At 36.0% G+C, this 23,172-nt stretch overlaps 2 protein-coding genes across 2 annotated transcripts in view; one reads left to right on the top strand and one right to left on the bottom strand.

The window, feature by feature from the left end:
• Nucleotides 1-770: 770 nt before the first annotated feature.
• LOC134537939 (alanine aminotransferase 1) overlaps nt 771-23,172 on the bottom strand; it is a 54,342-nt gene continuing 31,940 nt past the window's right edge. Inside the window, exons 7-12 of the mRNA XM_063378928.1 lie at nt 22,403-22,482; nt 8,341-8,461; nt 7,259-7,380; nt 6,443-6,628; nt 5,111-5,259; nt 771-4,082 (exon numbers count right to left, since the gene is read on the bottom strand). Coding sequence (XP_063234998.1) covers nt 3,992-4,082; nt 5,111-5,259; nt 6,443-6,628; nt 7,259-7,380; nt 8,341-8,461; nt 22,403-22,482 — 749 coding nt within the window. The 3' untranslated portion in view covers nt 771-3,991. The remainder of the gene's footprint in view (nt 4,083-5,110; nt 5,260-6,442; nt 6,629-7,258; nt 7,381-8,340; nt 8,462-22,402; nt 22,483-23,172) is intronic.
• LOC134537934 (uncharacterized) lies at nt 13,321-22,941 on the top strand. Its single transcript, XM_063378914.1, has 2 exons — nt 13,321-13,820; nt 16,486-22,941. Exons 1-2 carry the CDS (start codon nt 13,445-13,447, stop codon nt 17,880-17,882), a joined length of 1,773 nt encoding a protein of 590 aa, XP_063234984.1. The 5' UTR covers nt 13,321-13,444; the 3' UTR covers nt 17,883-22,941.

The following is a 23,172-nucleotide window of genomic DNA, read 5'->3' as shown; positions in this document are numbered from 1 at the left end:
AAAATTTTTGAGAAAAAAAGTAAATAAATCTTTCTTTAAATTTTTTTAACTAGGTATGTACTACATCTCATGGATATTAAAGGTAACTAAAACAGGTACAAAAAAACTTGAGAACAGAACACCATTTGCTCCCGGCACATTGAAGACCTCAGCAATGGCAGGTTTTCTGGATTATCAAAGGTCAATATAGTTTTAACTGAAATAGCCAGTGTGAAAATGTGAAGTGTAACCTGGTAGAATTCATGATACACTGAACTGAAATTAAAACTGACTACTGATAATCTCTGAGGAACTAAAAATGCAGCCAGCGCATTATGTGACCTGGCTGTCAAGGCCGACAGCGGGAATACACCCAAACAGATCCGAGCGAGAGCGGCTCACTTGATGCTGGACCACAGAATTTGTGGAACTATGCAGCCCGATGAATGACCATTACCTGTTCTTGTTCTTAATTTCAGCCCAAAGGTACCAAAAATAATTTTTTTAAAATTTTTTTAGCAGAAAAAAATCAACATTTTAACTTTGATTGCAATTTTTGAGAATAATGTACTTGGAACATAGAAATAAGAACATGCATTCCCTCTGCCAGCCCACTTAAATTTACTCTTGAACTATTAAATTGGATTTCAACAGTTTAGATTCATGTGTTTTAAGATTACATATTATTCTGCATACATCCATAGTCCCATAGTACACTTGGCCTAAGCAGTTTTTAAAATATGCTACAAAAAAAAAATACCAGGCAGAAATAGAATAATACACGGCAAACATTGTAAATACATTTTTTTTAATCAAGCTGTAGTCATATTTACATAAAATCTCTATTTTTTTTACTAAATCACAATAGTGCTTAAAATACATTTAATAATGTAAAGGATTAATATAATAAACAAAATTCCACCTAATAATGAATACCAAAACATATACCAGGAAAAAGCTTCAATTATATTTTGATTACCAGCATGCCCATACAATTGATTCACTTGATTTCCACTCCACTGCACATTATCCTTTCAGTAACAACCTACAAATCTATCCTCACACAATACAGAAAATAATAAAAATGACTTAAATTTGGTCTTGCACCATCTTCATTTAACATAGTTCACAGCATGTAAATACTAACCATTAATAATAATCACCACCACACTAACATTTTTTGATTCACAATTAAATTAAATTACAGGCTCAGGAATATCTATGGCACCAGCCTTACAATAGGTGTTTGACTAGAAATAATAATAGACAGAAAACAATTAACAAGACCAAAAACAATTACTTTATTCTAAAATTGAACTCTATTATCCATCTTCCCTCATTTTCCAAAAGGTTAAGAAATAATGAGACATACGAAAATTTTCAGATAGTGAATTCTTATTTGATTTTAAAAGAAAAGTAATTTTAATTAAGGTATAAACTACGAAAATAACACTTAAAAAGTCATAATCATAGTTGTACCTAAGACATACAATTATCACCATTTAAAAATCTTAAAATGATAAAGAACACAAAAGGTCTAAATTCATCATGTATTTCCTAAATATAAGCCGATTGCTAAAATCATCAGTTGGAGCCTAAGAACACCAGATACATTTTTAAGTAAAAATTTCCCATTTTTGGAGTATATACTCTACTTGAAGTAGTTGTCATAAAATAGCTTAAATATCAACATTTAAAATTACATAAAACTTAACTAAATCTGTAAAAAATTTGATTTAAATATCTAGTAACTATGTAGATATGTAGTCAGTTTTGTAAAGCAAATGTTTGGGTTGTTACAAATCTCTTGACAACAATTTGAGAGGCCCCACAAATGCTAATTCACCCAAATTATTTTCTTAAATCATTTAAACAAATGATACATTCACATACATGTGCTACAGGCATCATACAATTTTTTTACAATATTATTACTGATTGACATTTGCCTAAGTTTTATTGACATTAACCTGCAGATTGTCAGACAGTATTTATCTTTAAGTGATGGAGATTAGTAGCAAATAAACGATATGTTGAAATGTTGAAATACTTACCCATGTTAGAAATACTCAACACATGAATGTAATCTCACACAAAATAAAACTAACATTCTTTGACATTCTTAAGAAGATTAAGAAGCTTTTGCAAGATACAGTTCTAAAGTATTTTAACTCATAATAAAAAGGTGTGTCTTATGTCATCCACTTCTAATAGAAAACTGATAGGAGTGTAAGTACCATCTACATGTTGCTGGACAGTCTCAAAATCGAAGTCAAAATATTCCAAATTACCTATAAAATATTGAGTGAATGAAATAATTTTTGTATGCTGAAAAATTCTTTAGCTTTGTTGATAATTAAATTATGCTGTTTTTAAATATGGCATAGGTTACACAGATTGATTATTGGGAGTTAAATAAAGACCAAAAACTATGACATAAAAAATTCTGATTTAAGTTTACTATTTCTACATTAATTTCTGTATTCTGGCTTACGAAAACCTAGTTCTAGTTGCTAGACCAATGGCAAGTGCATAAAATAGATGAGAGAAATCTGATTACAATATTCAGGTTGTGAGGATGGGAAGACTTCTTGTCAGACCGCACATATCACCGAAACTGTTATCAAATGTAGTACATAATATATATGTACTGGAGGCGGAATACATTCAAACTTAAATTTACTCATCGGCAAGCTCACTCACACACAATGAATAGCAAGAAAAAAATTATTAATATAGTTTAATTTCTAGACTAGAGAGTAATTTTCACCTCAGTATGATCTATTTACGAAATTAACTTTGCAAACCTATTATATTCAGCAGAAACAAAAATAAGAATAGTAATTTATAAATTCTCTAAATGTTACAGAAACTTGAGGAATACACTAGGCTGTAAGCATCCAGCAAACATAAAATTTCTCAAATTAATAATAAAAGTCTGCTAAAGGTGTCAATCCTTAATGTTTTGATTATTTGCAAGTAATGTTTGTGTTTACACATTTTGGAATGAATACACAGAAACAACAGTTTCCCAAGAAATGGTAAACAAAAACATAATCATCCTAATTTTTTACTAATTAATTTTTTTTTTAAATTTACATTTGTTAAAATTGGGAAGAAAAGTTTGGTTAATTTTTGTACGTGTGAACATTGTCATAGAACACTGACCTTACATACTGCACCAATCACTGTCCCATATCCTGTTTGTCAGTAAAAATAAAATTCTAAAGCTACTCCAACCAGTTTAAAATAAAAACCTACATGACAACCCACTTTAAGAGTCGGCACAGGCCTACACTAAAACACACCTCCTGGTGGCTGAGAATATGTCTTGCGTCATGAGAATATTTTAAAAATAGTTTTGACTACACTGACAAATTTTTTTTTTAAATAACAACACACAAAAATAAAATGTAGCAAGCACCATAAATTCTGAGATGTCACATTTGAACTTTTTTTTAACATCAGGGGTTGACACGGCACATTGTACTGCTTTGGGTGCTTCAAAAACCAACTGTGGTTTGTACTTTTACCAGCTAGTTCTGTGTTCATTGCTCTACTTAACTAAAGAGCATTTTTTTCTTCTCTATTTGAATGATTGAATACTCAGTTATCGTGCAAGAAATTTCATCGACATATCAACTGTACTGAGAAAAATTATAGTGTTACAATCATTTATAGTACTAAAATTTTAAAATGCCAAAAGATAGTAAGATACCATTCTTAAAATGCTCAAATTAAGTGTAAAAGCACAGTTAGTAAAAGTTGTTGGTTATTAATTTTAGCATGTTGCTTCGAAAAGCACCCAATCATAGTAACTGTAACATAACTTTTCTAAAGCGTGTCAGCCTTGCAACATTTGGTAGTTCTTTCACCCCAAGCAGAAATGTGCCCCTTGAAGACTGCAGGTAGTGTCTTGACACGCAACTCAGCGCAAGCACGCACAATCACCCACGCCTCTGGGGGCGGAACACGACGACGACACAGAGAGTAGGTCAGGAGCAGGCGGGAATTACTTGTACTGCTGCATGAACTTGAGGTGAAAGCTGCGGAATTGGTCCAGCATGGTCTTCAGCTTCTCTGGCTGCGGGAGGATCGTCGTCCTAGACAAAAAAAAATATTTCCTTTTATCATACTCGTCTGTTTAATTTGTCCTCAAAACTTTGATATAAAGTTTTTATTCATAAAGTTGAATTCTTGGGTCCAACACTTCATCAGGGTGCCAGCAAATCCCACAGCTTTACCTTGACTTATCTCAAACCTTTATAATATTTTACTGAGCAAAACTGAGATATTTAAAATACTTCTTAACATTGCCGTAGTCAATTATGGATTCTTCAATTTCATGTCACATCGCAGATTTAATTCAGCCACATGTGCTACAAAAATAAGCCTTTGCTCAATGATACTGGCACACCAGCATTGCAGCAAGTAAAGACAGAACCCAAATCAATATGCATGACAGAGTAAATTGATTAATGATACTGGATCCACCTTAATGTTACAATTTCATTTAAATTATTTGACCTAACATGATTCCTAATGTTTCCTGATATTTCCAGAAAGTCAAAATTCCCTGACAATTCCACGTTATTTCTTTTTCCTTGATGCTGGATATCCTGTTTATAAGTGGGTCTCATTGTATTTAAAGTAGCTAGGCCAATACAAATTTTTTTTTAAGATCTGGTTTGTAGATATAAGAATATGTTTTATAGTTTTGAATGGGACTACAATATTGGTGTTATTTGTATGTTAATACAGTCAATGAGCAAAGAAGTGGAACTGGGTTTGAAAGCACACTTGAAACACACTTTCACACTTTGGTGCCCAACCTGGCTTGCAGAGCCTCTAAAGAGGCCTTGAGGTTTGAAAACTGCTCACGATATCCAAGCGTTGTCAGTTTATGAAAAGCATTTCAGAATTCGCAGAAGGCAGACAAGTAGTTCTGTTTCCAGATTTAATTTTTAATCTCTATTTTAAGGAGAGTGAATAAGACTAAAATATGTGTTTCAGAATAATTAGTAGGTTTGAACCATCCGGTATAGATTCTTGAAAGCACTCGCGCCAGCACTAGGTGGGCCCCCAGGGCTGTGCGAAGTCAGCTCGCAGGAGAAGCGGACGGGGTCAGTACCTGAAGTGGTAGGTGCCCTCCCTCTGGCCGAACCCAGAGCCAGGAACCACACAGATTCCAGTGTTCTCCAGTAGCTGGAAGGCGTAGAAGGTGTCTGGCTGCATCCCGCGGGATTGCGCCTCCTTCACTGCCTTCTCTGGGAGACGCAGCTGCCAACACACCAACAAACCTGCTCGAGACCCTGCCTCACTACCCACTACAGCTCCCAAACATAGTTACAAATTTTCATACAAAATACAAAAAAGTGCCTTTTATAAAAAAAAGTTGCAAATGCAGAAATTTCAATATGTACAACTAATAAACAAAAATTATTTACATACACCTTTAATGCATTAAAACTTACTTGAAAAAGTTTTATTTTTTACAATTGAACTGTACATAATTTTTTTATTCACACTGTTCATCATAAAGTATATTGTACAACATACACAGTTTTCAAGTAATTTATCAGATTTTATGCACACAAACACATACATACATTTGTATAAAACTTATTAAATGTAAACAGCAACATAAAAGTTCTTAAATAATTATATAACTTAGGCCACAACTAAAATTAATATTTTTATGAATTGTTTTAAAATGTATGAATACACTCCTTGAATGGACCACACTACTACACGCCCAAGCCAACTGTGATCCCGAGGAGGGGAGTGACGGGAGCGCTAGTGTCGCAGTGAGAGAGGGGTGGGAAATGAGGAGGGGTATGGTGACAACTCTACTTGCCGTCCCACCCGCGACATGATTCGCTCCGAGCCTTGAGGCGGACTAGGGAAAGGAGGGGACAGTGTGGTGGAAGGGATGACGACGGAGGGAGGGGTCCGTCTGACCTTGGGTAGTTCACATTTTTCCCGGGACCACAGTTGACTTGGGCGTGTAGTACATTCTTTGGCCAAATATGTAGCCCTGTGCACATACAAGCAAAATGGCATAGACGCATAATTAACACCAGGTACATTTTGTTTAAGGTTCAAGACTGTTTGGTTAGTTTGGATTTTTTCACTCTACCATCAACTTGTACTTGAATAACAGTGGCATGAAACATGTAAAGATTATACATAATTGTTCCTGCAAATATTATTTATATAGTATTATTTCCTTAAGTATGTGCCAGAAATATGCTTAATATGTGACTGAATTAATTAATTATAGCTGAAATGTCATGCGACATGGGGGTCAATTGAGACAAGAGGGTGAAGAGATTAGAATGGAGCATTGAAGGCATGAAAGAGTAGGAAAATCTGACTATTCAAGAAAACCCACAGGCTCGTGGCAATGTTTTCACACAGGCGAAGAATCAAGGCTTGACCCTGTCGGGCATGGAACCTGCACCTGTGGGAAGGCGTACATGGCGCCCTGAACCGAGTTGCAGGAGATGCCCTCGATGCTGTTGAACGCCTCTGCGACCATGGTGGCGCGCTCGGCCAGCGAGCGCAGCACGCCCTCCTTCTCCTGCACGAACTGGCCGTACGATGGCTCGTCAGGCTGCGGGGGGTGCACCACCACATCCATCACCGCCTGCACACACGGACGAGCTCGATAAGCACTCTGAGGTCACTTCAAATACCTGCTGAATTGATTTTCAAGACATTTCACAAACTTTTAATAATTTTTGTCTTAATTCATATTACAATTTCATTTATATGCAGTGGCAAAATTAAACATAATACATACAAAATTGAACTATTCAATCGAATGTGCATTTTTCATGTAATAAAAGTTAAAATCTTTCAGAGATTTTGCACATAATTTGAGTAGACTGTCACAAACTATTTAAATTCAATGTACAACTTCCAGCAACATCACAGTTTTTTTTTGAAGACTTTGATGTCACTTTGGTGACCAATCCTAAAGTTTCATTACTTTTACAGGAACTTCTGTGACCTGATATTAACGTCTCGATTACCCTCTTTTATCACATAATCGTCGCACCCCTACTTTTCAAAATTGATTTTAGTATAAAATGTGCGACGATTATGCGAGAAAACACGGTACATCGAGTCATTAGAGACGATGAAAGGTGTTGAGAGTTCATGAGCATTAACAGAAGGAATGAGTGGAAACAACGAGAGTACACATGTTTCCTGAGTGTGTTCACTTGGGAGTGGGCTAACCCAGCTCCGGACAGCCCACGCTAGGCACACCCACCTGGCCCAGCACGGTGGGGCAGAGTGACGCGGAGATGCACTTGAGGAGCATTGCCTTCACCTCCGGCTGCAGGTTCACCACCTCCGCGTAGCCGCCGCGCAGCCCGCACTCGCCCATGTAGCCTGCCGCAGGCACAGCACACACACACACACATTCAACTTAATCAAAACCAGCTACAGTGAAGCAAATTTTGCTGAATTAATGAATGTCAATATAGTAAATAATTAGAATATAAAGAATAATGATAACAAGTTGTAATAATCTGCTCTATAGAAAGAAAAAAAAACAGATAAGAATCGGGTTTTTCCCAAAAATCATTACGGAAATGTACCAGTGAAATGTGAAATATGAAATGTAACCCCCAATTAAAAATAGAATGAGCAAGTTTTTCATTACTCACTAGTTTTGCGCAGCACCTAACCCCAGTAACGAACAAATTCATGTGTTCTCATGTTGCAAATACACTTAGAATACAACTCGGATACTGTATACCAAGTGCTAAAATGTAACACACATTATATAAATATATAAAGAAAAAACTATATTGAAAAGAACACTAACAATAAAACAAACCTATGAGAGAGCTACAAATGTGGGCAGCACAGTAATGCAACCTGGCGCCCAAGGCCAAAACAAGTGGAAGCAAGTGGCTCGATGGTGCCGGACTACAGAATGTGCCGGGCCACAGAGGCCACAGGTTACTGACTTCATACTGTTCTTAGTCTGTCAGACTGGTCGAGTGGACTGGGCTTAGTGCCACGGTTAACTTTATTCCACCAGGCTGTCACCTGCCTGAAGATCCTGGTGGACATAAGACTCACACATTTTGTCCAGTGTCTAAGCTTAAAAACTGCTTAGGTTAAATAATTTTAACAGAAAGTCTGCTCTATAAGGTAGTGCAGGAGTTTATTACTTTAAAATTCCTGATTTAGTAAAAACTAAATTATCAAACCATGGGTAAGAAATAAACACTACTAGACAAAACAGACTGAAATTAAATGTGCCTGTCCATAAATGGAGAATTAGTATTAATGAAACTGAATCCTTAAACATAAATCAAATACTGCTAAAACCAAACAAACCTTTGGAAGAGGAGAGGAAAGATGCCATCTGAATGTTCTTGTATGGTGTCCCCATCTCAACGGACACCTTCTTGAATGAGTGGAACTTACTCTGCTTCTCGTAAACATTGTCTTGGTACACCTGTTAGGCACATATATGCACTTTTCAGGCACAAAGGTGTACCATGTTTTCTCGCATAGTCATAGCACATTTAATTTTAAAATCAAGTTTGAAAAGTAGGGGTGTTACGATTATGCGAGAAAAAAAAAAATTTGTTAGAAAAGTTATTCATGAAAACAAAACCCATTTATGGAAAGTACGTTTATTTAAAAAGTGATGTTTAAAAGAGCACGCTAAACAATTTAAATTAATAAGTCGTGCAACAAAAACCTTTCTTCAACTTTAAATAGAAAAACCAAAACTATGACTACACAAGCCACTTGAATCTGTGTCCGGTTCTTCGGTTCCTCGGTTCCCTGGTTCTAGGCCTCCGGACTGGAACTGTTTTCGGGTACTGAAAAGACCGGTTCTTTAAAGTAACGTTGTTAAGGTTCATTTTCAGTATTTCCACTACACTTAAAATTTAAAGCACAACCGTTCAGCATAATTATTGTTAAGATGTGTTACAATGATTTATTTAATGTTGTTTTCCATTACGTATAATCGATAAATAATAAATAGGTAAATAAAACATTCCGCAAATCTAAAACAGACAGACATTACCGTACGTACATACCTCAGGCGTGACTCAATGCGCTTAAGAAAATTGATGCAATCACAGCCATAACTATGTTCTATATTATATTTAGTGCCGGGATAACTTTATTCTGTATGTAAATGTAGCACAATACAGATAATTGGAAAATTTTCTGAAATTTCCGTCTTGGTTATTGTGCCGTGAATTAGGGATTTAGGCACGTTTTATTTAAAATTTTGTAATCTTAAATATTTTTGGAAATTTATTTTTTTTTACTCATCTTTTATCTTTACGGCCAGGCCCTCAGCCTCTGTTCTCAGAGGCAAGCTGATTTTTTTCCCAGCCCAATGCTAGGCTTGCAGCCTGGCTAATATTTCTCCCACCTACAGGCACGTCGGAAGCCGGTAACTTAATTTCTCCGCATGACTACTTTTGCCAACAGCAGCTTGTGGAGCAGTGCTGAGCCCTGCTAACTCTGTCACGAATTGGTATAAGGTTCAATAGCAGCAAGACACGACGGGAAGATCCTGTGGGCCTTGCGTCCCACAGACCATGCGTTTTTTAAAGCCATCCCCCCCCCCCCTGCTCCACCACCCTTTCTTCTCAGAATTGAAGCCAGGAGCGATGACCGCTTGTGAACTCCTGGGGACGGTAACCGAATTCAAGGCCATCTCAGGCTTGACAGCCGCAGATACGATTCTGGACTTTAACGACATCTAGCGACGGCTGTGGTCACTAACGCCACTTGTGGGCGTCGGCAGCGCCGACACTAGCGCGTTCGCGCGGAGGTAACGACAACATTTCTCCTCCTTATGTCTCGGCCCGCTAGGTGGCAACACTGGTTGCCCCATATACTACTAGCATTGACACACCCGTCGGCCACAAGTCGATTTATTAGTACTTCTTCTCGCCACCAAAAGATAGCGCCTCAGTCGCGCAGTCACTCCAGTAAGATCTGATATTTTTTATGCCGGACACCTTCGGGTGGGCTCGGTAATTTTCGGCTCATGGCCTAACCCCCTCCCATTCTGTAGAGACCCCGCGCTTATTATATACTGATGATATCCCGCTCTGAAGGGACTTCGGTGCGCGCCTCCTGACTGACTGGTACCTTCTGTAACTGCGATCTTCGGCGAATCATTGGCTTCGCATCTAGAATTATGTAGTCTTCTCAGACTATAGGGATGATGTCTCTATCTAAAAATTAAGATTAACCAGTCAGTAGTTTAGTTAAAAGTAGAGTATTTTTTTATTAAATCATGAAGACTTCCGTGTCTACCGCGAATCGTGGTTCGGGTTTTCGGAGACGAGACGTCCTCTCCTGAGCGCTAGGACCAACACCCTGTTTTGGTAAGTCTTGACGTCATCCTCCCTTTCATTTCCCTTTATTAGCCTTTTGCGCCATTTAAGTATACTGTCTGGAAACAGGTCTGATTCTTTGGAATTTGGACTTCTGTTTCAGACAGGGTTCCAAGTTTGGGGCAACCAAAATCCTCTGCCAGAACCTCTGGAGTCGGATCCTGAGCAGAATCCACCATCTTTAGGCCTACTACCTCGATCACCGTCTACCTACAGCCCCGGGTGATACCCACATCATTCTATCATTTTCATACGAACTCAAAATAGTCTAACCCAGTTAAGACAGCGGACAGTTAAAGCAGTTCAAGGAGAGGAAATTCATATGTTGTTTTGCAAGAATTATATGTACAACCTTTAAAGTTAGCGATGTTAATTTCATTCATGTTTTTAAATATTGTAATTTTTGTTAAACATTCAGGGCCGGCCCTCTCATAAATAAAGTTAAAGAATATAATATAATAAGTGTAATTGTGAGGAATTTATGTAAGATCACTTATAAATGAAAAACAGATGTTACAAAGGAAAATTTAATCCATAAAAAAGGAAAGAACAATGATTAATAAAATAAGGAAGTCTATAGACGTAACTGTTGTTTTTATTTAGTTAATCTATAATAAAGATCCTTTTTCTCCCAAGTGTTCGCAGGGAGTCACTAAATTTTCTTGTTTACTCATAGTGTCGCCTCTGATGTTGATTTCTGATAGCTATTAATTGTGGGCCCCAGTATTCAGAGTTTCCAAATTTTTTTACCTACTTATTTAATAATTCTTTAAGACACTTGGGGTATTACATTATATTGTTATTTTCATTTATTTACGGTAATATGCCACGGCTACGCTGCCATGTTTTTGTGAACATTATGACCAACTTGCCATGGATTACACAACATATCATACGTTTTAACTTATAAACTGTAAACGTTATTTTACCATTCCAGAATTAAACCATATGGTTTTAAATGTATGTGAAAATTGAAGTAAACAATTACACCCTTTTAGATATTACTTTAACATGATACTTATTTTGCCGTAATTTTTCAACACATGCGACCAATAATACCGGGAGGTTGGTACACATCCAGAACTTCGACGTTTTGTTTTGGCTACTGTCGTGGTTTAGGCAATAAATAATTTGTTATTGGCACGTAAATTAATAAAGGAAGTAATATTTTCAGCTTTGTGCATGAGGAGTTTGTTTCGTTGCAGTAATGTCGTCTGTGGGGAACATTTTGTTCTTGATGCAGATGAGAAGTTTGCTATATGCGAACATTGTATAAAATACTACCGATGAGACAGTTAATTTTTTTCCCCTTAAAGTCGGATTATCCTCACAACCAATGAGACAGGAACAGGAAACGGAACCGGAACCGGTGAAGAACCGAAACGAATTCCAAGAACCGAAAGGGAACCGGAACCGAAAAAATTACAGAACAGACCAATTCCTTTATATATATATATATATATATATATATATATATATATATATATATATATATATATATATATATATAATCACTCTATCTGTCTCTCTTTTATATTTAAATAAATTGTGTCATGCGTGCGCACTTATAGAACAAAAACAGATGAAGTGCCGCTATATAAAATGAAATAAACACATTTTTTGACACGATTCGTGCTCCAACTATTGAAAAATAGTTATACCGTCTCAGTAACCTTCACGGGCATGCGCATAACATATCACCAAAATTTCATCGCAATCGGATGAATGTTATAGGAATGCATACGGCACAAACAAACGAAAATTAAAGACATGACAAACACATCAAACGATGGTGCGTTTAAAATCCAAGGCAACTCTATCTATTGACGAAGTTAAGAACAAAACTGTTATTAGCGCCTTTATTTTGCTAGCCGCTGCGAGCTCCACTAAGCGGACTGGTCTCACCAAGGAGAAAAATATCAATTTGCCAGACCTTACTACGTATGTGTATGATCGTGTGTCAGACATAGAGAAATTACACTCACTCACTATTTGTATGTCTATGACCTATGATTTTTTCTGTTATAAAATGAAATTATCACTTTTTCACTCTTTTAGGGATGGAATTTCATATTAATATGGGGGTCTATGTGTTAATCCAGGTTATAAGCTAGCTGTAGGCCAAATTTCATTCAAATCCATTCAGTAGTTTTTACGTGAAAGAGTAACAAACATCCATCCATCCATACTTACAAACTTTCGCGTTTATAATATTAGTAGGATTTACAATGTCATACATACATAATTTTGTTACTTACACATATTCAACACCTAATATAATATAAAAAAAAAAAATAAAAACATTTTTAATGCAAATAACATACATGGTATGCCGAACACTCGTAATACATTACAAATCGACCACACTGCGCATACAACTCTGTGTTGAATTGCCTCTTTTACTGCACATCAGAGAGACATCTAGCAGCCATTGCGTGAAATGCAGCGGCACAGATTTCGGAGCTGAAAACCCCCTCTCCTTCCCGGCCTTGAATAATAACTAGGGGTAGTCAAATTTCGTTAATGACGAAATCGCGAAATTTTAAAAAAATCACTTGCACATGATGGGTAATACAAATAACCTTACTTGGTAGTGATAAGACGTTAATATACTGCATTTTGTTTTAACGAAATTTGCTGTGATGCGCGAAATCCGTAGTTTTTCACGAAATATCACGAAATCGCGATAATTGCGCGAAATTAACCTTTTTTATCGCGAAAAATCACGTTGAATCATTCTGGAACCTGCACAAAACGTTTATTATTCCAAGAGGTTATATGTGAGACGCCATCTTTGCTTTTGTTTTTCTCTAGCACCCATAGAGTAGAGAGTGGCAATAAACATCATTACTTAGCTACTGGTGGACAAATCACAGATGCCGTTGGTAGTTACGAGTGTCGAAATGTTCTATGATTTTATTTCCACGAGTGCGTGTCTGTCGAGTTTAAGTTCTTTATTTCCGAGTGGATGCAATATGTATCTCTTCTGCATTCTATGATCGTTTTCCGTTAAAGTTTTTGTGGCATGTTGGTCATATTACCGTGGTCACTGTTGATAAACTTATAAAATGCCGAAAGTTGTGAGTGTTTTCGAAAGAGCCAAAGAGTATGACGACGAAGGATTTTACGTTTTTAGTAAAGAAAAAGGCATCATGATGTGCAAGTTCTGTAATGTGCAAGTCGACTGGAAAAGAAAAGACACGTATGAAAAACACTGTAAATTTCGAGCATCGCACAAGGTGAACAAAGATAGGTGTCAAGCATCGGGTTCTGGCACTAAGCGCCAAGTTACTCTAGAAGAAAATATCTCTACTCACAAGAAAACAAAGAACGAGAAAACTAAACTGGCCGAGGATACAGTTCGCGCTTTTGTTAAAGCGAATATACCACTTCAAAAACTTAACCACCCAGCAATAAGAGAATGGCTGAATGAATATGTGAAAGGTAGGTGAAACTAAACTAAAAGTTGGTACAGATTTATTTAGTTGGTAAATATGTAGTGTAGCGGTATTTGCGGGAAAAAAAATATTAAAAATCCGAAAATACTTTTATTATATGCTCTTTAACTTCCTATTTTCAATAAACCCGGCGGAGATAAGAAATTCCAAATACTTTAGGAGATATCAAATTTTTTAATTTTCATATTTGGGTGATATTTGTTAAAAACACTTTTATTCTGTGCTCTTTAACTTCCTCTTTTCATTAAACCCGGCGGAGATAAGAAATTCCAAATACTTTAGGAGATATAGAATTTTTAATTTTCATCACAATACCTGTGCATTCATGCGGCATTTATCATTGTTTCTTGTGTTTAACGTTTCAAATTTTAATGTTTTATTGGGATATTGTTGCGCAGGTAAGTAAAAAAAAAATTACGTGAGTTCCTACTGTTCATCCTTTGTCCCGGTTTGTTAGGTCAGGTCAGTTACATTATAAATACTTTACCTAAACAACCAGGTAAATATTTACAATCGCGGTAGATGACAAAAAAAATGCTAAAAATCTGAAAATACTTTTATTCTGTGCCCTTTCACTTCCTCTTTTCAAAACAACCGGTGGAGGTAAGAAATTCCAAATACTTTAGGAGATATCAAATTTTTTAAATTCATCATATGTAGAGTCGCGGTATATGCCAAAAAAAATGCTAAACATCTGAAAATACCTTTATTATATGCTCTTCAACTTCCTCTTTTCATTAAAAGCGGCGGAGATTAGAAATTCCAAATACTTTAGGAGATATCAAATTTTTAAATTTCAGCACAAAACCAGCGCATTCCTGTGGCGTGCGTGCACCATTGTTTCTTGTTTACGTACGAGTATCTATTTTTTTATTGGATAATGATGTCACGTGATTGTTCGTGATAGGCCAGAATTCAAATGAACTAATACGTGATTATTTAGTTCAGTTATTGTTTAAAACGGTGTTTAATTACCGCCTCCAACTTACGTGAGTTTTTAACGTTTCTAATTTTAAAGTCTTATTTGTTATTTTGATATTGTTGCGCAAGTAATAAGTAACAAAAAAATTTATGTAAGTTGTTACTGTACATCCTTTGTTACGGGTTTGTTAGGTAAGGTCAGTTACATTATAAATAATTTAAAACTAAAGAATAATTAAAATTAATTCACAAAATAATTTTTAATGTCGGCTTAGTTTGAAAGTATTAATAATGTAACTGACCTGACCTAATCAACCATTTTATTAATTACGCATTCACGATTCACGTATTCACGAACACACTGCAAAATAACAAAAATGGCGCCGCTCGAATGGTTCCACAGGTCTTGTATTGCAAAATTAAAAAATTCGATATCTCCTAAAGTATTTGGAATTTCTTATCTCCGCCGCTTTTAATGAAAAGAGGAAGTTGAAGAGCATATGATAAAGGTATTTTAGGATTTTTTACATTTTTTTTTGGCATCTACCGCGACTACATATCATGAAATTAAAAAATTCGATATCTCCTAAAGTATTTGGAATTTCTTATCTCCACCGGTTGATTTGAAAAGAGGAAGTGAAAGAGCATAGAATAAAAGTATTTTCGGATTTTTAGCATTTTTTTTGGCATCTACCGCGATTGTAAATATTTACCAACAACCATTAAAATTAATATTATTTTTAATGTCCGCTTAGTTTGAAAGTATTTATAATGTAACTGACCTGACCTAATTGACCATTTTAATTAATTAGGCATTCACGAACACACGGCAAAATAAAGAAATTGCGACTGTCAAATGATTGCACAGGTCTTGTATTGCAAAATAAGAATGGCGATATCTCCTAAAGTATTTGGAATTTCTTATCTCTGCCGGGTTTAATGAAAAGAGGAAGTTAATGAGCATACAATAAAAGTATTTTCGGATTAAAATTTTTTTTTTCGCAAATACCGTAACACTACATATTTACCAAGGCGCTCATACAAAATTCATACCCATTTCGGAGATATTGCCATTTATTGTTTACATACATATAAAGCCTGAGCATTGATGCGGTAGTCGCCACATTGTTATTAGTTTACATCACATTTTCCATCTATTTTATCATTTAAGTGTCTCATAACACGATCCTGTGGTACATGGTTTTTTTTTTTTTTTTTTTTTTTTAGCAGTCGGGAGGTGCACAGAGCCGACACGTTTCGCACGATAAAAAATTAAAATATGTAAAAAAGAAACCTGATGTAGTTTATTTACTACGCAATTTATTTGCATGGAACGCGTCTCCCCACTGCTAAAAAAAAATGTACAACAGGATCAGATGTACAGGATCATGCCAACCAGACAATTTTTCAGGCTCTGAAATGATTAAATAGACGATATATGCGATGTACATAAATGGAAATAAAAATCAACATGGAGGCTGCTGCATCAATGCTGAGGCTATATAATGTAAACAATGAAAAGTTATTTCTCCGAAACGGGTAGAAATTTAGAATTTTTGCCTTTTGCTATAAGTAGCGGAGTGTTTAAGTTTTAAATGAAATTGTTTTGGGTATTTTATAATTTTTTAAGAAGAGGGTTCAAACTAAATAAATACATAAAAATTTGTAACATGTTTAAAATAAATATGGCTTTGAATTTCAGTATATGGAAATATGACATTTGATTGCAGGTTCGGGAGATCTTCCTCAAGCACACACATTACGCACTACATACCTGCAGTCACTGAAGATGGAGGAAGAAGAGAAAGTAAAACTGGCAGTCAAGGACCAACAAGTAGTTGTGCTGTGTGATGAAACCACAAACCGAAGAGGAGAATGTGTCTTCGTTGTTTTGTTTAAAGTTCTCTTGGCTAGTGGTGACTCCAAATTGCTGGTTGCTGGAGTGAAAGTGCTCAGTAATGCTAATTCAACAGAATGTTCACGAGCAGTAGTGGAGACATTAATTAAATATAACGTGAAGTATGAAAATGTTTGTGCATTTGTATCTGATTCTGCAAAATATATGAACAAGTGTGCAGAATTGTTGAAAGTGTTAGTGGGTGAGAACATGTTGTACATTCAGTGCTGGGCACACAAACTTAATTTAGTTGGTAATGTTTGGTCTACAGAACTAACTACGTTAAACGAATGTGTAGTGAAGGCAAAGATGGCATTCCTGAACACCAGGAAGAGGAAACATCACTATTTGGATTTCCTCAAAAAATCTTCTGTCGAACCAAAGCTGTTCCCATCACCTGTTTTGACCCGCTGGAACTCATGGTTCACTTCAGTGACTTATCTTGATAAGTACCTAGTTCATCTTGTTGAATTTTTTAGACAGCAAGATTTTGATGGTGCTGATGCTACAGAGTACTTCAAAAGCTTGAGCACCGATCAGGTTTTAGTTTTGCAATGTGAGGCAAAATTTGTGGTAGAGTATTGCAAAAAAACTGTTGATCTGTTGGAATGTCTGGAAGGTTCATCATATCCATTCGCTCACAAACTGTGTGTAAAACTGTCAGATTTAAAGACAGGGTTCAAGCTTGTCAGTGACAGAAATTTTGGTGGAGAGACAGCAAAATTGTTGAATTCTGCTGCATGTCTAAAAGCTGCAACAGGAGCGAAACTTGCTGTGACTGGCCAGAAATCTTTTCTAAAACTGTCATCATTGATGGGAGGGGATCCTGCAAAATCATTCTTGGAGAACATAGGCTTCTTGTTCAATCCACGGGAAATAATTTCAAGAGGGCCAGAAATTGATGCAGTGAACTTGCAGAATCGAGTCCAAGCTGTGCCTTTACTTCGAGATATCACATTTCAAAAGTTTTTGGATGGCTACGCAGCAACAAAACATGCCGTTCTGAAGTCTGAAATTGGGAAGGTAGACATGCTACGAGTTTTACTGTCGTTGAAGAATGACTTTCCAGAATTCTCAGATAGTGCGATCAAGTGTCTCTGGCTTCCAGTGTCCAATGTTGACAGTGAACGTGCCTTTTCAGCGTACAGCAACATAATGAGTGACAAACGCACATCTTTGGGGGCGGAAAACATGGAAATAATGCTAGCAATGTGTTTTGGTGGGGACTAGTTTGCAGGAAATATAAAATAGCTGATTTTCAGAGATAGTGGAAATGGACTTAAGCCGCTAACGTTTCTGTTAAGTTTCTGATTTTTTTGTATGTAATCTTGAGAATTTTAATTACAAATTCAGCGTGCTAAATTTTATATGTACAGTAAGTCCTCTATTTACGTCGTACCGATTTACGTCGTTTCGGATTAACGTCGCTAATGTTTGAGTACTCATGTTTCAATTTAAGTTGTCGCCGATTCACAATAACGTCGTTTACAATGACCGTAAATCTTTATTTTAACCAAAACACCCTATATAATTCGTTTATAATTCTTTGTTTCCTTCGGTAGTTAATTTATGCTATGTAGTGTAAGCTACACGTTCACCGCCTTATCTTATCATACATCATGAGGGACGCTTCCTGCTCTCCGCGCGGTGATGCAATACTACCAGCCCGCCCGCTCGGCCATCCATGTATCTCGCACGTGGAAGTGTTATCTACTTCTCGCAACGACACAGCATTTTCTCCTACCCCTTTTCGTCCAACTCCTTGGCACTTCGGTAGAGGTGTAAAAGTAACTAAAAAAAGTGTACCCGTATGTATTCGTTACTATAACAATTAGTGCTCGTTACTTTCGTATCGTTACTCGTTACTTCTGATACCGCATAACATGCTATGTTATGTAACAGCAACGAATCGAGTCGTATTTCGTACGCGTACAGTATGACGTCGCGTAAATAATAATAAATTGAATATAAACAATTAAAAGTATTTGATAATTAACAGCTTTTGTTAACCAAGAAACAATAAAATCTCATTAGAGCAGCTTTATTATAATATCTCTTTTAAGATAAGAACAAAAAACGTGAAAATACGCGATAATAAAAAACAAAAACATACATATTTATAATTTGTAAAAAATACTTTCTTACGTTGTTTCTGTTCCAATCTCAAACTTTGTCTACACACACAATACCTTTAATAAACAGTAAAAAACTTGGACGACGAATTTCCAAATTATACTTTTCTTAATAAACAAACATCGTTCTTTGTAACGAATAAGCGTGCGCATGCGTAAAACATACGAAAAATGCGAGTAACGAAATGCATTCGTGTGTAACGTTTCGTTACTCGTTACTAGATGCCGCACCCGTTACTCAGTAACGAATAGATACGGTTTGCTACAGCTGAAGTGACTTCAGTCGCTATGATATCATTGAGTTGGCCGGAGTTTTAAACGTGCCGTTGTTAACTTTATCGTGATTAAATGCGTTTGTAGTAGGCCTACAGTATCAGCTCACTGCAATTTATGATTTTTTCTTCATAAGATGTCTTCCAAACGACTAAATTTATCTTCAAACGTGTTTATTACTTCATGTGATTATTTTAAATCAAGGGCTCTCAATGTTTGTCATACTTATAGTACTTTTATTGTATGTATGCATTTCTTTTGACTTTGTTCTTACCAGCCTCCAAAAGAAAACAGTTGTTTTCTCCCGCGAATGACTCAAAGTAAAATCTGTGTAGCGCTAAACCACTTTGTATCCTTACACTTTGAATGCATTATGCGTTTATGTATATTACGTACAGTATGTACTAAGGTAAGTGCACCGGTACTCGTCACTGCTCCAATGGTCGTCACTAGCAACTTCAAATGTAAATAATAGAGAAGTAGCTCAATATATCGCCAACTTAAATATTGACAAAAATTTGGTCGACGTTCTAGCTGAAATTACCACAATAGTTTTCGGAACAAACACTATTTTCAATCAAAAAAAGTCCGTGCATCAAAAGTTCGTAGAGCAGTGAAGATAAATAGGGGAATTCCTATACTAAAACACTAAGGACGTTAGTGCACATTTTTACTTCTAATTCTGTAATTTTTCATGTTTATTCGTGATGTTTTGTGCTGAATGTGTTATTTAAATGTTCTTGAAGAGGTGAAAGTGTTTATTTAAAAAAATTCGTTTTCTTTGTATGATTTAGTTAGGGTGACGAAAACTGGATCAATAAAAACCTTGTATTGCTAGTGTTCGTCATACCTGACGAGCACTGGTACATTTAATATTTTATTTAAAGTTGTGCTAAGTTACACCCTAAAGTTCGTAAATAATATTGGTTCTTTGTTGTTAATAGACAAAGTACGTTATTATGATCAGATCCAGTAGTCGTCACCTATGACGACTTCCGATGCATGTGTATGACGACTTCTGGGTCGGAAATTACTTTACTTTATTGATTGCAAAAATTGTGTAGGCATTGTTGTTTACATTAATTTAGGGGTCATTCGATATATATTTTGACATTAATAAGTAAACTAAACATTGTAATGTGTCTCGTTCTTTAATTACAGGGCAAAATGCCAAAACGGAAAATACTGTTGTATGAAGAGTCAGCCATGGAAGCTGCTCTTAAAGATGTAGCGAATGGTATGACTATAAAATGAGCAGCGGAAAAAAATAGTGTGCCAAGGAACACATTGTCCGATAAACACAAAGGCAAATCGCCCTTGGGTAGGAAGATGGGCGGGCCCTGATTCATTTTTATATTTTACTTGTGATACCGCATAACATGCTATGTTATGTTGCAGCAACGAATTGAGTCGTATTGCGTACGCGTACAGTATGACGTCGCGTAAATAATAATAAATAGAATATAAACAATATTTGATAATTAAACAGTTTTTGTTAACCAAGAAACAATTAAATCTCATTAGAGCAGCTTTATTATATCTCTTTTAAGATAAGAACAAAAAAAAACGTGAAAATACGCGATAGTGAAAAATAAAAACATACATATTTATAATTTGTAAAAAAATACTTTGTTACGTTGTTTCTGTTCCAATCTCAAACTTTGTCTACACACATAATACCTTTAATAAACAGTAAAAAAATTTAGACGAGGAATTTCCAAATTATACTTTATTAATAAACAAACATCGTTCTTTGTATCGTAAATTCATTGAATATGCGTGCGCATGCGTAAAATATACGAGAAATGCGAGTAACAAAATGCAGCCGTGTGTAACGTTTCGTTACTCGTTACTAGACGGCACACCCGTTACTCAGTAACCAATACATTCGGTTTGCTACAGCTCTATGTGCTGTCCCTCTTTGTTCCGTGAGTGCTGTAAGTAAATTCAAAATTTAATGAGGATTATTCATTATATTACTGAACGATCTTTATGAAATGCCATTTTGATGTTTAAAATATAGTACCAAATAAAATTTGAAGCCCAAATAGTACAATACTATCATTCTGGATCCATGAATTAAAACTAATGCAGCCGAAATCGCACATGACGACTACTGGCACAAACATGTGACGAACACTGGCAAACACGAAAATTTGCATGACGACTACTGGCTCGAAATCACACTTTTTTCAAAATTATAAATCTACAAAAATAATTTGTGTTTATCGAAGAGTGTTGGATAGCATTGTAGAGTAAAGTTTGAGGTTAAAAACAAACATGTAGGGGCAGTAATACACCTACAAGGTTATGTACACAATTTTTTTTTATAAAACTCTTCTTAGCATGACGACTACTGGTACATCTACCTTATATATCTGTTTTCATATTTCAATCAATAAAGGTAATAAAGCATCTGGTTAAATAACCATTCTATAAAGCTGAGAAGTACTAGTTGGACTTGTTTCCCACGCTGTCGGTTGTCATTTGCTGATAAAATTGCCCGTTGTCACGTCTGTATGCCAGTGCTTCCGGCCGACCTTGGGCTGTGGCCGGCCGGTGGTATGAAACATGGCTCATTTTGCGTCGTTTCTATTTACGTCGCGGTTTTCAGGAACGTAACCCCGACGTAAACCGAGGACTTACTGTACATGTTGTATTTTAAAACATTGTTTTTGATAAATTTTGACAAAAATAAAACAATAATTTCATCACATATATATGTGTATAAAATTATAATGACGAAATATTTATTTTTTCTAACTAAACAATTTTTTTTCACCGAAATTTTGCACCGAAATAACTATTTTTATTCACCGAAATGGGCCTTTTTTATTTACCATTTTTCATTGGCCCTAATAATAACGTAGGCAACGCCTTGACACAGTTAATTCGCTGCGCCGTTTCAAAATATTCCTCCGGCGGCAAGACGTACGTTTGCGATTAAACTGCGAGACTCACTTTCAGTTCCAGCAATTTTGGTAAAAATCATTGCATTATATTCGGGTAAATACAGTATTACATTTTGAGGAAACCAGTATTTTAAAGTCATAATAATGTTATGTTTGGTTGGCAAAGAGATTTTTTTGACTTAGAAAAATATCAGTGCACTTCCTTGATGTGTATTTTAACGCCCAAACCATTTCCTTTCCATCAAAGTGATGGCCAGTAACTAGAAACAATACAATAATATTATGTACACAAAAAGTTACTGCTTTAGCATTATAACATATGCATGGAAAGAATGTGACCATAATGTGCAAGCAACACATTCTCATTTCACGTCAGTTTCTGAATGCCAGTGAGCACACTTCTCGAACAGGGAAACGTGAACAGACAACGCACCTCGTCGGCGAAGATGAACAGCTCCTCTTCGTGAGCAAACTTGATGACCTCCTCTATGTTCTTCCTGCTCAGGACCTGGCCTGGAACACGAGAGGTAAGTACAGGCTCGCAACTTCCTGAACATTGTGGCTATGAACCAGTGTCCCTGAATCTTAAAACAAGGCTTGTTTGTAATCTACAGGTCTCCAATATGTATATATCTGCAAACAATGTTTGAAATCTCATTTAATTTTCTTTTCACCTTCAAAATCCTATCTGTTTTGGTGATAAGACCAGTGTCCACTTTCTCTACCACATATTAACAATGAAAACTTTTAACTTAATGAAAAATCAGACATAAATTTGCCAAAGATAATCAATAGACAATAGAAAAAGGATGCATCTTATTCAGTAGGAATGGATATCAACCCAATTCTTTGAATTGAGAATTTTAGGTAGGGGTTGAAAACTTGCACCAGATTTACACTTCTTCACAAACAAGTGGACTTGAAGCCATGGATCAGTAACTGAAAAGCCCGGTCACGTAAGACCGATGTCAAACTACGCTGTGGCGCCGGAGTGGTTGCCAGTATCTACTTGGTGATTTCTTCTAGGTCATTTGTTTACATGTTCGATTTTGATAAATTTTCTTAGTGCATTCTTGAGAGACGAGCAATGTGTACTATACAAAATATAGTCTAAAGAATAGTCTGCCAAAAAAATGCTGCCGAAGTTTTAGCAGCAGCGGTCTAAGCTTTTAAATTTTTATGGCTATGCAAGGAAAGGATAAG

Source organism: Bacillus rossius, chromosome 1 (genome assembly GCF_032445375.1).
Source record: "Bacillus rossius redtenbacheri isolate Brsri chromosome 1, Brsri_v3, whole genome shotgun sequence".
Lineage (NCBI taxonomy): Eukaryota > Metazoa > Arthropoda > Insecta > Phasmatodea > Bacillidae > Bacillus > Bacillus rossius.
The sequence above is the reverse complement of the archived record's forward strand: the minus strand, read 5'-3'. Positions and strand labels throughout refer to the sequence as shown.